Genomic DNA, 15,377 nt, shown 5'->3' on the forward strand with positions numbered 1-15,377 from the left:
GATTAGGGTAAAGAACTAGCAAAATCATGAGATTAAATAAATTAGTGTTTAAACACAGCCTTGCAAATTCATCATGAAAATTTACCTGACCAGGCACAAAATCTACTTGTCCACGCTTTACCATGACATTGATGCAGATAATGTTATTACTTGCTCCAGGCAAATAGAATTTGGCAAGGCTGGTTTGGCATACCAGGGGCCAAATGCTCTCACAGTGTGCAGCTGTTCAATCCCCAGTAAAGTCAGTGGAGTTCCATGGGTGTAAATCTGTTTGTGTATCGGGCATTTTCTCCTAATGCACCATCCACAAATCAGACAAATGATAATTTTAGACCAAGACAAACTATACGATTAACAACAAATGCTTTTGTTAACAAGAGACATGGCCAGAACAAAACAACAAACAAACAAACAAACGAGGCAAATCTCAAATATGCTTTTAAGGCTATTCAAAGATGGAACATGATCTAATTGCTCTATACGGGCTGCTTCAAAAAAAGCAAGGCCAGGATCAGTTGAAGGGTGTAATGCTACAGTAGCTGAGATCACAGACTGAAATATAAATCTGCCTCCCTGCTGAGACTTAAGAAACAGACAAGCTTCAAGAGGTCAGCTTAAACAAGTGGCAAGAGAATGAGCCAATGGCTCTTGGAAGAGCAACATTTGCTGTCTCTGGACTCTTTTGCTAGGGCCTGGGGACAAAGTGAGTCCCTACTTGTGGAGTAATGAAAAACTGGGCCACAGTATTAAGAGTCTGGGCACCAACATACTTGCAAAAGCCTTATTTGAAAAGAAAACAGCAAAATATATTGAGGAACAAAAATTTTGCTTTGGGGATTTTAGACAAAGGAAGAAGAATTAAAAATAAATGTCATGACCGGCAAGAAGTTAATTCTTGAAAAACTAAAGGTTCCCCTCATCCCACTCAGATCTGATCTCTTCTGATCATATTTACTGCACAATAATAAAACAGCTTACTACACAGTTGGCATTATACAAATAATAACAAATCTATTTCATTGGATGCGGTGAAATTTACACAAGTGTTTATGTAGGTATATCTAAGGCTCTCTTTCAACGCTGGGGGGAATAATTAAATATTTATTAATTATTATGATTACGTATTTATATTAAGGTAGTAGCCCTAAGGCCCTAATTGGCATTTCAAGGATTAGAATGAATTTTGCAAGGTGCTAGCTCTTTGATATAGGGTCTTACAGTTACATTTTTGTAATACAGTTAAGCCTTGTCTACATGGGGACATTCAGGAAAGTTAATCTGCATTAACTAAATGTGTGAATTTAAAGTGAATTAGTTAAACTGCATTAGATCCTTGTGTGGGCACTCTAATTCAAAATTAAAGTGGCCTTAATTGGTTTAGCTTAATTCACTTTTCTGAGTATCCCTGTAGAGGCAAACCCTTAGAAGAGGCATGTACCACTTTTAAGAAATATATAAGTGAAAGGTATTATACCACGTAACAGGTAGTGTGTTTTCACATATCTCCTATTATTGGTACTGGGGATTTGTTACCTATAGCAAAACTTCAAGGACTGCTCTGCACATTTTGCTCATCAGTGTTTCGTGCAACAGGAACAAAGAATTTGGCAAAAGCTGATCATATCATTAACATAAATTCAGTATTCTAATCCAGCAGTGGCCAATAACGGATGTTAAAGAAAGGCAAAAATAAATAAATAAATCCCACCTCAAAATGAACTTGTGCAGTGTTGTAAACACAGGTGGCATAGGCAAGGTCAGAGTCATCCTTGACCCTCTACAGCTACCTTCTAGCATCCTGAACCATCATATTTGATTATTTTAATTTTAGGTCAAGGTAAGCTTTTGGGGGGTGGCCAAAAACCACAGCGTGGTTCCAGTCCCTGGACTGTGCAGTTTTTGCCTATCTGTCTTTGATCCATTTAGCTTGAACTGGCTCTTGTAACATAACTCTTTCCCGTTGCTGGTAAATTGCAAGTCCACAACACAGTCAAGCCCAGACTGGGCCCTGAGATGTAAGTAAATATAGCTAGGTCACACGAATCAGTGTCTTCCGAGCGGCTGCATGACAGCAATGTGGCTTGCAGATAAGTCTAGCCAGAGTGAGGGCAAGGGAGTGATTAGTCTGTCATTTCTTGGATAAGATTTGTAGGATTTGTAGTTCTGTCTAGAAATTACGTGAGTGAGAAGCCCCTGCCTACCAAAGAGAGAGAGGAGGCTGAGGTTAAGTGATTTTGCATGGTACCTCTGCAAGCTGGAACTGTCCTGAGGCAGATGCTTGATTTCCACGCCATAGCCTGAGCTTCAAGATGGACCTGCCCTGCCTCACTTGCCAGGTTTTGTCTTTCAAAATAGAATGAATTTATCTGCCTGCCAATGCAGAGCAAGCATCAAGAGCAAGCCTGTCACCCCACCAATCCACGACTGCGTTTGCTTGGCTGAATACAGTCACACTGAAATGTCTGCTCTGGACTCTGTGTCAGTTCCTTGGCCCTTTGGTTCAGAAGCACAGTTAAGTATTTGTAACCTGCAGTTCGTTCATAGTGAAGCATGTAAATTTCTGCTCAGTGAAAACATGTTTTTCAGAGCCTGGCAGCTGCGTAGTATCAAACCCTAGCGGCCAGCTGTGTCATTAGGGTGTGAGTGTTGCTGCTGCTTAACAAAATACAAACGGCAGGAGAACAGCAATGACAAAAAAGGCTGCCACTTGTAGGAGCATAAATCTACTTCCCATGGCAGTATTTCAAGCCCAACATACTGTAGCTATGAGTTACTTGTTTAAGAGGAAAGGCATTTATAGCATTACTTGCACCTTCGCAGCAAAGGAACAGTACACTTTGTACTTTCCATTAAACTTCCCTTTTTCATAGGCCCCATAAATGGTTTAACAGAAACGACTGATGATATCCCTCTATGTACAGTACATCTCTGATTGCACCTGAAAAACGTATCTGATTTTCAAGACCTTCTCCTCCTCTTTCAAATAAAAAATAAATAAATAAATAAATAAAGGATTTACTTTCACAAATGTTTTATCTTTACAGGGAAGCTGAAAGAGGCAGATGCAGATATGCTCCCGACTTCTCAACTGGGGTTAAAAGCAAAAGTTCTTGATAAGAAGCAAAACAGGAAGGGGTTGCTAAGAGTGGATTTTATTTTCATCTGCTATTTCTCATTTTTGGCTTCTCATAAGGTAAACACAAACCAGACAGTCTGTTTTCCCGACACCTGAATGCTTTTGCAGTTTTGTCATACTGTTTCAGATGGAGAGAGGCAGATTTCTCCTTCTTGCAACCAAATTCTGCCTTCTTTTACAATGGTGTAAATCCAGAGTAACTCCCATGACTTCAATGAAGTCACACTGGATTTACAAGGGTGCAAGAGAAAGCAGAATTTGGCCCTAACAGTCCAAAATTCTCTATCTCTCTAGCTTTAGGACCCAGGTCCCAGATACAGAAAGAGGACCCGCTACCCCATTTTAGAAAAACAAAACAGAGAAAATATGCAGGCTATCCTGGAAAAACAATTTAGTCATGAACTAAAGTGACTTTGCTCCTTTGGAAAAGAAAGAGGACCAGAGTGTTGCCAGATTATGTTCCATCAAAATTCTTGGCTTTGTGATCTAATCTCCTGCTGTGTGTATTTTATGCTGTACGCTACTGGAATTAGCCAGCCCTCGGGGCTACAAAGTTAAGAGCATCATTAAAAGCAAATCTTGAACAGTTAGAAGGTACAGAATACTATCTGAACTTCTCTGTACTGCTGCCTCACAAAGAAATACAACTCTGAGGTTTGCTTATAAGAGCTAGTATTTGGGCCAAGAAAGGGATTTTAAGCCAAGAGCTTCCTATCAATGTGAATTTGGTAAGGATTCCAGGACTTGGGGTTTAGAAAAAAAAATAAAGCTAATTAAAGAGCTCTGGTGAAGTTCACTTTGCCCTAGAAGCATCATACACTCCATTTATATGGCAGCTGTATTTGTCTACTTAGGATGCAGTTTAAAAACATTATACCACATCATGGGATTTTCCATCCCTTTCTTCCAGACACACACACAATCAAAACAAAGAAACATACACACAGTCAAAACAAGGAATTCTAGTTACAAATGAAGCTGTAAAATCTGGTTCTGGAATGTGGACAAGCTTGCCAAAGTTGGGAGGGGAAGGATGCTTGGGTATGGGGTTTTGGTTTGGCCTATTGTAGAGATGGAGCCCAATGCAAAAATTAAGATTTGGATTTTGAAACATGCCCTCTATCCCCCCATAAAAATATATGGTGTGTGTGTGTGTCAAAGTTGGAGGGAGGGCTGTTTGGATTCTGGTCTCTCTCTAGACATGTAGAGATGATCACAGATGTATCTGACATATACACACATATAGCATACACATACGGGTTGAGCCAGAGCCACAAAACTCAGATTCAGGTCTGCATTTCAACCTTACTTCCATAATTGGAAAGAATTCAGCTTGGGGTATCTGTTAGGGGCCAACTCCAATGCACACATACAAGATATGTGGATATTATTTAGGTTACAGGGGATCCTCCTGTTTCTCCACCTCTCACCCTTGTTTAACATTCACTCCCCCCCAAGGTCGTCTACTGCAGTAACCTCCTGTTGGCCAAGTCTGAATAGGATCTTGAGTAATGCCACCTGATTAGCCAGAGGACTCCCTCCAACAAGGGCTGAACATGCTGTCTATCTTATCACCAGCTCTAGGAGCAAGTGATAAGATCAAGTAATGAAATACATCTCTCTCAGGAGGAAAGTTCTAAACATTAACCAAAAGAGTCACCAAGAAAAAAAATCCTTACAAATTTAACATAAAGAGTAGTAAGTCTGTTCCAAGAGTTTGATGTTTAAGAAAGCTACAAAGTAAAGGGGCATAAGAATGATAGTAATATAATTAGGCCTGCCAGCTGTGCTTTGGTTTGAGGGCACACACATCTCACCCAATCCTTCTGCTTTGCCTGTCTGCTTCATTCTTGTGAGCATGGAGGGTACAAGAAACCTGGAGCAGAGTTCAGACACATTTCAATATGCTGCCTGCTTGTAGGAATGAAGCATATAGGTATAGCAGCAGGATGGGGAAAGAATGCCAGACAGTGAAGAAGCCCAATTCATTGACTTGTTATTGTTGGGTTGTTCAGCATAGGAGTCTGTTTTTGTTTTTTTTTTTAAATATTGGCTGAAAGCACAACTTGGGCTTGGTCCGGTGCACTCTAGCTTTCACCCAACAAAGCGTATAAGCTTGTGTTTAATTGTAAGTACATTGTCAATGGGACTACTCATGTTCTTAAGTGCTTTGCTGGTGTGGGGCTAGAGGGCTCAGCACCTTACAGGATCAAGCCATTTTTAAGAACCAACAGATCTTCTAGGATCAGGAGAACAATGTGTTTTTATTTGAAAATATAAATATTTTAATGGCATATAAATAAATTAATGTTTGTTTTAAAATGTATATTCAGTTTTTCATTACAATGTGGTACACTGAGTCTGAGTGCTGGATTTATCCTTTAAAGACATTGTTGTAATTGGCCTTAATTATTTTCTAACATTCCGTTTTTACTCATTTGGGGTGTTACTTGCTATTCTGCCTTCAGATATTCACCTACAACACTCAGTGGTATCAGATGCAGATAACCAGATGTGTTAGGGCAGTAGTTTGTCCATAGTACAGGATATATGATGCAAGTACATTGAAAGGTATTTTGCAAACATGTATATCCACGGGGACATGTAGACACATACCCAGAGCATCTTTATGGGGATGATCCTGTTCCCACTGAAGTCAGGGACCAAACTCTTGTTGACTTCAGCTGGAGCAGAATCAGATCTTATATCTATTGTACCACTGAACTCAATGTCCTTTATATAAATATTTAGGAAATACAAAGACATTTACTTATTCTTCAGCCACTTAATCCAACTGTGTCTGTTTTTATTTTTATGATAATAGAAAGAGTGCAATATAAATCACATTAAGCTTTTCGTGTGATCTGTGTTTCATCTTTCCTCAAAGGAGCTGTTAGCAACAGGTGACCATTATCAAGAGAACATTCTAAACATGCTATATTTATAAATATAGTGCCATTGTGAACTGTCATGATTTTATAGTACTAAGGGCATGCTCCCACAAGGTGCTGATTGCCTCTTGCAAGTTAAGTGTCCTCAACTCCATTAACTTCCATGGGGTCCCTGAAAAGTGCATCTTTAAAATGGCACCTCAGGGCCCCAGGTTTAAGGTCTCTCAAAGACTCTAGCACCAATTTGCACATTTAACAGGTGAACATTTATTTTTCCTATTTTCCCCACCAGACAGCCTGAAAACTCAACCTGGCATCAAGGTGGGTTCCTCCCTATTCAAGTGTCATCACCAGTAATAAAAATGTTGCTGCCTTGGATCCCCCTGTGTAGCCCCATAAGCATTCATCAAGGTTACATGAGTGAGAGTGAGGCCATATATTGAAGACAGTGGGGCTGAAATGGTCTAACTGAGGTCAGAATTTGACCTGAGAACACTTTACAACTGCTGCCGATGTGTGAGAAGGAAAAGAACACAAGCTGACTTTCAAATTCCTGGTTGAGTTTTCAGAGCCTGCAATTCAGGGGGAATAAACAGCCACCTTTTTCAGTTGGAAACTGAGTGAGTCTGATATGAGTCACAGAGAGACAAGCGTGGAACTCCAGGATTCCACTTTCGCAGAGTCACTTTTCAGAGGAGAACTGCATTTAAGACTTTTTTTTTTAAATGATTGCTCTTTGTTAAATCAGCATTCAGTCTATGGTTCATCTCCATTCGACAACTAAATTACAATCCTCCCCAGAGTCTCTCTAGAAATAGATGGTGCCTGATGACTTTTGTAGATGAACCAACATCTTCACAGTCAAATCCAAATGACACGCCTTGGCCAATCAATTACTGGGTTTCTATAAATGATGTCTAAGATCTCCTTTCCCTATAGACTGAATACCTTATCTCTGTGAGAGGCATATACTGTAGCCTTAACTAGCAAGTGATAATGAGCAGACAGGAGAAAAAGGACAGAAAGGAGATCTATCATAGCTAGAGCTAGCAATCATTAGGTTTACAGAGGGAAAATAACAAGCTACCAGGCCAACATATTTTTTATGAATAATTGATAAGGCAGTCAAGCACAATTATATCATAGTAATGTAATATATATGCACAATTAGAAAAACAGCTTTGTGCAAAAGGACATAATACACTGAAAAGGAGATACCAGCCAATATGCCATCCTGAAATAAAACACCATCACTATTGTGTTAGTTGGTAAAATTTAAATACAGAATTTGAAAGCAAGCAAAATGTTCTGTAATTCCATTTTTTAGCACAGTCCAGGCTCAGTCTGCTTAGGAAAATACTGCAAGGCAAAATCAGCAGCTGCATTAATTTGCTGATGATTGAGAGAAAAATGAAAGTTATCCTGGTGGTAGTTTTTTTTAATCCCTCCCTTCTTGCTACTCTAACTTACTAATAATATGAAAGCACCAATTTATTCCTATCGAGTATATGAAGCATACAAATTGAAAAATCAATGTAATGGAAAAAAAAGATTATCATGCACTGTTTAGAATCAATCAGCTAGAAACTGGGGGGGGGGGAATGCAAAGGCGGAGACATGAGGTTTAGAAATGTACATATTACATCTACTCTAAGCTAAAGCAGTGTTTGCTTAAGAAAAACTCCTCTTAGTCTAAATATAAAATGAGTTATATTTTTAATCTAACATTGTCTCTTTCCAATTTTTCCTATGAAAATTTGCCAATTGACTTTTTGCCTTTAAAAAGGCCCCAAATAATATTTTTATAAATATTAACCCCCTTTCTCCTAAGTGCCACACATGGCATGTGACGAAGATTTCAGGGCTGAAGGGGTTAACATTGTCTAAATACTTTATTGTTATGAAGTTTCAGCATCATTCACAGGAAAGCTTATGGCTTACTGAAGCCTGAAGGATAAAGTTTTGTATTATGTAATGGAATCCCTTTAAAATATTGATAGCAATAGTTCTATCATGTGGTCTGGATTACTACTAATAGTTCTGTTTTAAGCTTAGAATTCTTAGTGATGGAACACATTCTTCAGCCAAAATAGGCCATTACTGATCAGAAATAATTACACTGTATGAGTCAGATGTGTAACAAATGGATCTGAGTCTCGGTTTGAAAATACATTCAAAGGAGGTGGAAAGAATGGCTACTGGCTCTGTGACAGGAGATTCAATCTTCATAAACCTGCAAGAGAGGGGAAGAAAAAAGCGACACAAATGCGCCCTACAAAAGAACAGACCAGATCACAGCTGGAAGGAAGGCAAACCTTTTAATCAGGTCCTTGAAATACAAGCTGCAGGAAGCTAGAACATTTTGGTGGACTTCAAACTCTTTGCCTTCAACAATAATTTTCAGGTCTGTAAACTCTTTCGCTCTGCGTTGCTGGTTCAACTCCTTCAACATTTCTGCAGAACAGAGAAGACAGACAGTGCCAGGGTTCCCATTAAGAGTTTTTATTTATTTTTTTCTTGTAAAGAAGTAGAGAAATAGGAAACACTTGATATTGTTTGTTGGCAAGACTGGCTCAACACTGACAGTCAAAGAAATAATAAACAAACTGGGTATTAAAAAAAATAAGCAGGAACCAGTAGGTCTAAATAATAAAAAAAAAAATCCTAAACTTGTAGGGGTTAAAAACAAAAATTTAAAAATTCGAGCATCAGCAAATGAGACACACAGATAACGCATCATCACAGAAAAGTTGAATATAATTTGTTATAACAGAATGTGAGAACTACATAATTTTTCTCCAAATGCAACTAACTTTTGAATGTATTGGAATAATATTAAGTAAAAACATAGCATTTTGATGTAATATGAACTGGATATGTGTCAAAAGAATAAAACCACAAACCCTGCAAAAATAGCATATCCTAAACTCAAACATACTAAGAATGTGTGAAGCTTCTCAGTCTACAAAATACAATAGTATTAATTGTAAGTATTATGTTATACTATATTGTATTAAAGTTTAACCAGGATTATCAATGCAGCTCATAAAATATCTTTACACTATAGGTGACAATGTAATATGTTAAGCCAATCTTTTAACAGCATTCTTATGATTAAAAAAAAAAATCAGAGAGAGAGTAAATTATTGGCTTTTTTACTATTTCCCATTTTTTACACTCAGAGGATTTTCACCATTTCAGCATTTTTAATTTGTAGCCTTTGATAGCTTCATTTACAGCAACAATCAACTTTCGCACATCACAAGAGATTCACAATGACAAAAATAACCTCTGAAAGTATTTCTGTCCTGCAGTAAGCACCTACCTCGCATGATGCCTCCTCTCACACAGCCTCTCGGTACTGAGAGAATGAAATAACAGCATGCCACATGTCTTCATATGTGAATGTGAACTATTAAGCAACCTAGATGTTCTATATGCCTGTTGGATCATTTAGGTGAAAGCCTTTCACTAAGGTTGGAGACCAGAATAATTAGCAGGACAAATAACATACAGTTAAGTTGAGGGGGAGTAGCGGGGTCGAAGACAGTGATCAAGATGATAAAACTGACTTTAATATTAATGTGTTTTATATATACATATATCTATATATGCACATTATATCTATATATGCACATCTATATATATCTATATATATACACACACACGTGCATGCACACACACATTATATATATATATATTTGCAATAGGTCAACATCCTCATTTCCTCAATCATAAAATCATGTACAGATCCATTTTCAGATAGATCTTTACATCTAAAGGGTACAATTCTCATTCACATGCAAGCCCCCTTTACAGTGTAAAGGCATCTTAAAGGGCTCTAATTGTATTTATGCCCACTATATTGCAGAGTGATATAAAGGGGCCTTAGTGTAAAAGAGAATCAGGACCAAATAATCTTATGCTGTAGTCATGTTTCTTCTGCCTCCAAAATGAAACTCATCAAACAAGTGTCATTTTAGAGAAGCCAGTTATCCCACAGCAACAAAAAAGCATGCAAATACTCAACTGCTACATTAAAAAGCAAACTGAAATCCACCCAAACCCCAACATCTGTGGTGAACATTTTTCAGGACTAAGTAAACAAATGTCACCTTGCACATTTATATCTATTTAATGGAAACACAGTAGTGTCTGAAAGGCTAATTAATATGCGTTGAAATGGGTCAGCATTCTCTGGAGAACAAGCAGATCATTAGAGAGGGCACTGAAATAACAGTAGGCTTGTGTCAGATCTATAATAGAGGAAAATATACCACTCTGTCCTGTGGGTGCTACACCATGGACTATTTTTAACACATTCTTTTAAACTAAAACATAACACTATTGCTCAAGCAAATGCAATACTTAAATGGGGATGAAAGTGTTCCCTCTTATCTAGAGAAGTTTTAAGCTTTTGCTTGTGGCAAACATTTGATGATGGACTCTAGAACATGGGCCAAAGCCTGAGCTGGGCCTGAACCCTGCAGGCGTTGTTCAGTCAAAAACCCTGCTGAAAATCCAGGGGCACCAATGGGTGTTTTGCCTGAATAGGCCTAAGTGACCGAGGTCTTTGGTTCCACAAGAACATCTTTAGATGCTATTTTTAAACATGTTGGGTTTTTTGTTATTTTTAATTTCCCTTTTCTCTTCATATGTACACCACATTTTGCTAGATCTTCTCAATCTTTTCCTCTCTAATTTTCAGTAACTGGATTTTCCTCAGACCAATTTTCTGTCATTTTATACCTTTATACCTCATTTTCTCCTTCAAACATGTTTTCTGATTCTGTCTCTTCTCCTATATATTTCATCCTTTGTTTTCTGTATCTCTTTTTCAAATTTCCCCATCCAATTTCCTTTCCTCCTTTCTCTACACTTCTGCCTTTCTTAATCCCCTAGTCAATCCTCCTTCCTTTCCCCAGTAGCCATATCTACATAGCCTAGCCATTAAAAAATCCTCCACATATAAGAGATCCAGGTAATGGGAAAGGAGATGGATCCTTTGAGTTCGATACATCTTTTCCTTCGATACAGTCAGACAGAATAAAGCTTACTCTTGTGCACAGGGTTAGGCACTCCAATCCCCTAAGTCAAGCATTTATGATGTTGAAAGAGAAGGGGGCTGCAGGTAGAGCAACCATGCGGACCTTTGCCGCTCCTTCAGACTGGGCGGGTGGGTGGTACTTAATACCATTCTGAACATGCTGGGATGGAAGGTGTGTGGGATTTGGCAGCAATGCATACACCTGTGGATAGATTAAAGACAACAGGGATGGGAGTCACTGGATCCATGACCATGGCCAAGAACTCCTTCACACTAGGATTCAGAATTCAACCACTATACCTCCTCACAGGCTGGAGCAGAGGCTACTGAGGGGCTGTTCCCCATGTTTGGGATGGTTGCTTTTAAGTGCCTGAGACCCTACACAATACATCGTGTAAAGCCTGATTACTTGGGCTTTACACAGCACTCATTGATTACACCCAACCCTGTAGCTGTTAGACTCTCTGTCTACATTGTTTGCAAGCAGGATTTACTTGTGCAGTATACTGCATGCATTCATTAAGGGATGCAAATCACAAAACACAGGTCTGCAGCAAAGGTTCAGTTTGGCTCATAACAATATAAACCTGAACAAACCCTGAGAAGCAGCAGAAAGGCTTCTATTTTGCCACTGCAATTTTGAGGTTATAATTCCCCCCTCTCCCGTCTGACCCATTAGACCGCCCTGAACAGTCCTTTTTATTATGTAGCTCAGTTTCTGAATCAAAGTGAGACAAGGCAGGGAGAAAAGAGAAGGAAGAAAGGAGAAAGTCAGGAAGCTCCATTGATTCATTGATCTTCCTTGTTGAGACCCCCTTTGTATTACTAAATAACTAGCAGGCATTAGTACTGGATACAAGGCTATATCAGAATGTATCCTTATTCTCAGTATATTTGTAATGCTCATACTGTGCTTAGCCAGGCATTAATGATTTATGAGGACTCAGGCTCAGTTGCAAAACAAATTTTTTCACCAGGTAATAATGCCTGCCGATGAATTGTACACTGCAGTCCTGGCAGTGAAAAATGATCTGAGCTTTCCCTTGCTTCTCTTTTTTGGAGTTCCGATTTTCATCTTTTCCTCCTAAAGATGGGATTCCCTAAAAGAATCATAACGGAGCGCAGCGGGGTATTATTCATTTATTCTTTTGGTTTCTTTGCTTTTAAAGAGGGAGTCTCTTTCTTTCTTTCTTTCTTTCTTTCTTTCTTTCTTTCTTTCTTTCTTTCTTTCTTTCTTTAGGGAGCCACTTATATGCACAGCTAGCGAAATAGAGGAAAGGGAATATCTATATATTATATGATATAGAATAGAATCCAGCTTGCTCTCCCATAGCTCCATGGGCTCTGCCATTGGGCTAAGGACAGGAAAATCAAAAAAGGGATACGATTTAAAACCCTGCCTCCAAACAGCTCCGCAAAGTTTGGGGTGAGAGGTACTTCACCACTTTACCACTATTAGTCTTCACAACATGGCTAGGAGGTACTTTAAACACCGTTATACCCAGTTCACAAGAGAAAGAGAGGCATAGAATGTTGAAGTGACTCTGCTGAGGTCATACAGTGAGTCAGTAGCAGAGTCAGGAACAGAATTCAGCATCTCTGATTCCCAGTTTCCAACTCTAACCACTGGACAACAGTCCCTCCCACTCAACTGAGAAATTACAAACTAAGCCAAAAAAGCCCAATAATCATGCTGCAGTAGGACCAACATTATTTGTGTTCTACTCCTGAAGAGCCAGCAAAGGGAGCAGAAATAAACTAGTCAACCCTATTCCAAACTACCCATCATACTGCTATAACAGCCTACAAAGTAACTTGTTACCCACATTTAGACTGTATTTCAAACAGTGGGGACTGGCAACACAACCCCTGGAGGCTTAACTTGTTCCTTAATAATGCCCTCAGATTTCCTTCCATTTGTAATAATAGATTCATTAGTTTAGTTTAAACTCTGAGAAGTTCTTATGAGAAGTTCATTTATGAAGCAAAAACAATGAGTCAGGTATGTAATGATGACAGAAAATTTTGTACAGTAGTGAGCTGCTTCACTTGAGTAGCTCCCTGGGAAAACAAGATGAATGCCCCCTCCTGAGATGCATGGTTATTTCTGAGGGCAAGTCACAGAACCATAGCCAGCTATGTGACCTGGCAGGATATTGCACTGGGTCTCACATTTTGTTAGCATCTTTTGAAAAACCCTTCTTCACCCCATCCCGACATACATGAACACACAGACAAAAAGAGTAAAAAGAATGGGGAATGCTACGCTGAATTGGTCCCCTTACTCTGGCAATAGTGTTAATGACAGGACTGATTTAACTGTGTAGGCAAGTTTCAATGATATGCCTAGACACGCTATTAGACTCATCCATCAGAAGTACCTAGACCTCCCTGGCTATGCAGCTGCTAAGGCTGTTCTCTATTCCAAGGTGGCACTTTGACACTGCACACCTGTCTATGACTGTGCTGATCACTCTGTACATTCCAGCATGATGTGACATGGGGATTGGTTATTCCCCACTTGACAGATGGAGAAGATTCCACATGCTGTGAAGACAAAAACATCTCCTTGGATAACAGATTTGTACTTAGGAGTCAGGGAAAGGAAAAGGCCCATCATTCTCTCCTGCCTCCTCAAGAAAACAGTAGGAGGAGAGAGGAGGGGGATAAGTGACTTTCCAACAATAGAGGGCAGGAGAGAGCTCCCATCCATTGGTCTGTGACCCTGGCATGAGTCTGAAGTTTGGGGTAAAGCAGAGAATCATTCATATAAAGCTCTCCTCCCCAGTGTGAACAATTATAGGTGTTTATTGTGACCTGTCCACAGCAGACCAACCTTCCTCCCAAATAGTCAGTTTGCTGCAGAGCCGGGATCTTCTGCCATTGTGACCCCAATGCATATCGATTTCTGGTCAATATTATGAGCAGTTCACTTCCATATGGCCCAACATCAGATAAAATGAGCAATTAAAAAAAACCCACCGCACCCTGTACTGGGGAACCAAAACCCAAACTCACTGACCGAGTTTTCTGTCAGTTTAGTATTGTGGACAACTTTAAATATGTATGCTGACAAAGAAAGCAATAACCTAGCTGCTGGAGGGAGTGTTAGATCATTTTTAAATTCAACATTGAACAGATAGTTACATAAGATCATTTCCTTCAAAAGACACTTCATCTTCTAGTCAGTGATTTTCCCATTTTCAAGAATGGTGCCAGTGATGAGGAGATGCCTTGTGGTGCTAAAAAGGGGTTTCCATTATTCATATATATGGCCAACTCTGGCATGGCTTCCCCATGTGAGTAATGGACACTGAAGTTAGTGGGACTACTATTCAATAAGGAGGAAGCTGAGCAGGATTAGGCCTGTAATTAGTCTTCTTCAAGTTACTCAAAACTCTGGAATGCTAGAGCATCATTTTCCCCCACCAATTTGCAGTTCATTGTCATCATTTTAGCTGACATTAGGATGTACTCTGAGGACAGAAACCTCTTCACATGTTATGCAGGTGACATTTTCCAGTCCTATGTCATGGAGATAATTCTAGTGTATAATTTTAACACCTTTTCTTTTTACATCCAGAGATGAAAAAGAGCTAAGTATCTGATTGCAGAATATTCATTTAAAATGTATTACTGGAGAAATCATTGCTGGCATAAGGTATGCTTTAAAAAATATAATATAAAAGGAGTCTGTTTTGTACTCAGGGCCCATATAAGAAGCCAAACTTCAGCTATCTTGACTCACACATTCTCAGAGTAAAATCTTCTATACTGTAAAATTAGTGGAGTAGACAATATGCCTGAGAGTTTGTGAGTGCTGGGGGTTGCCAATCTCTCTAAGGAAAACCTGTTTGATTAGCTTGGGAAATGAAGTGGTTTTACTCTATACGTGGGGTGACAGGAAGAATGGGAAAAAGAAGACAATTATAGAAAAAATATGGTCTATGTGTTCTCCAATGCGACCTGCGATCACTGGACGGACAAGCAGTGAGACTACAGTTCCAACATGCAGAGGTCCATCAAGATGTGCAGATTAAGATGGAGCATCATATGCCAAGATCTGTAGCCTTCTGAGGGTCCCTTCTGATTAAATATGAGTCTGGCAGCAATCTGCTCCACATTAGACAAATCTGGCATAGCCCAGGGGATCCTGGCAAGTTGCCAATGCGGCCCTCTGTTCTGTACGCAACATGCCACTATTTCATGTAGGACGGTAATCTGGTTTCCAGTCAGACCACTATCTTCTCCAGAGACAGAGAGATACAAATCCAAGCATGGAAACTCAGAGTTGCCTGGTTTT

General features: G+C 39.3%; 1 protein-coding gene across 6 annotated transcripts in view; it reads right to left on the minus strand.

Annotated features, from left to right (window-relative positions):
- The window catches only part of KLHL29 (kelch like family member 29), a 540,917-nt gene that overhangs the window by 85,032 nt on the left and 440,508 nt on the right, over window positions 1–15,377 (minus strand). For all 6 annotated transcript variants that reach the window (XR_010599378.1, XR_010599380.1, XR_010599379.1 and 3 more), the window contains one exon: window positions 8,343–8,481. Coding sequence is in view for 2 of the 6 variants with exons in the window: in XM_005297329.5 (XP_005297386.1) it covers window positions 8,343–8,481 (139 nt within the window). In the remaining 4 variants the exon portion in view is untranslated. The remainder of the gene's footprint in view (window positions 1–8,342; window positions 8,482–15,377) is intronic.

Source organism: Chrysemys picta, chromosome 3 (assembly GCF_011386835.1).
Source record: "Chrysemys picta bellii isolate R12L10 chromosome 3, ASM1138683v2, whole genome shotgun sequence".
Classification (NCBI taxonomy): domain Eukaryota; kingdom Metazoa; phylum Chordata; order Testudines; family Emydidae; genus Chrysemys; species Chrysemys picta.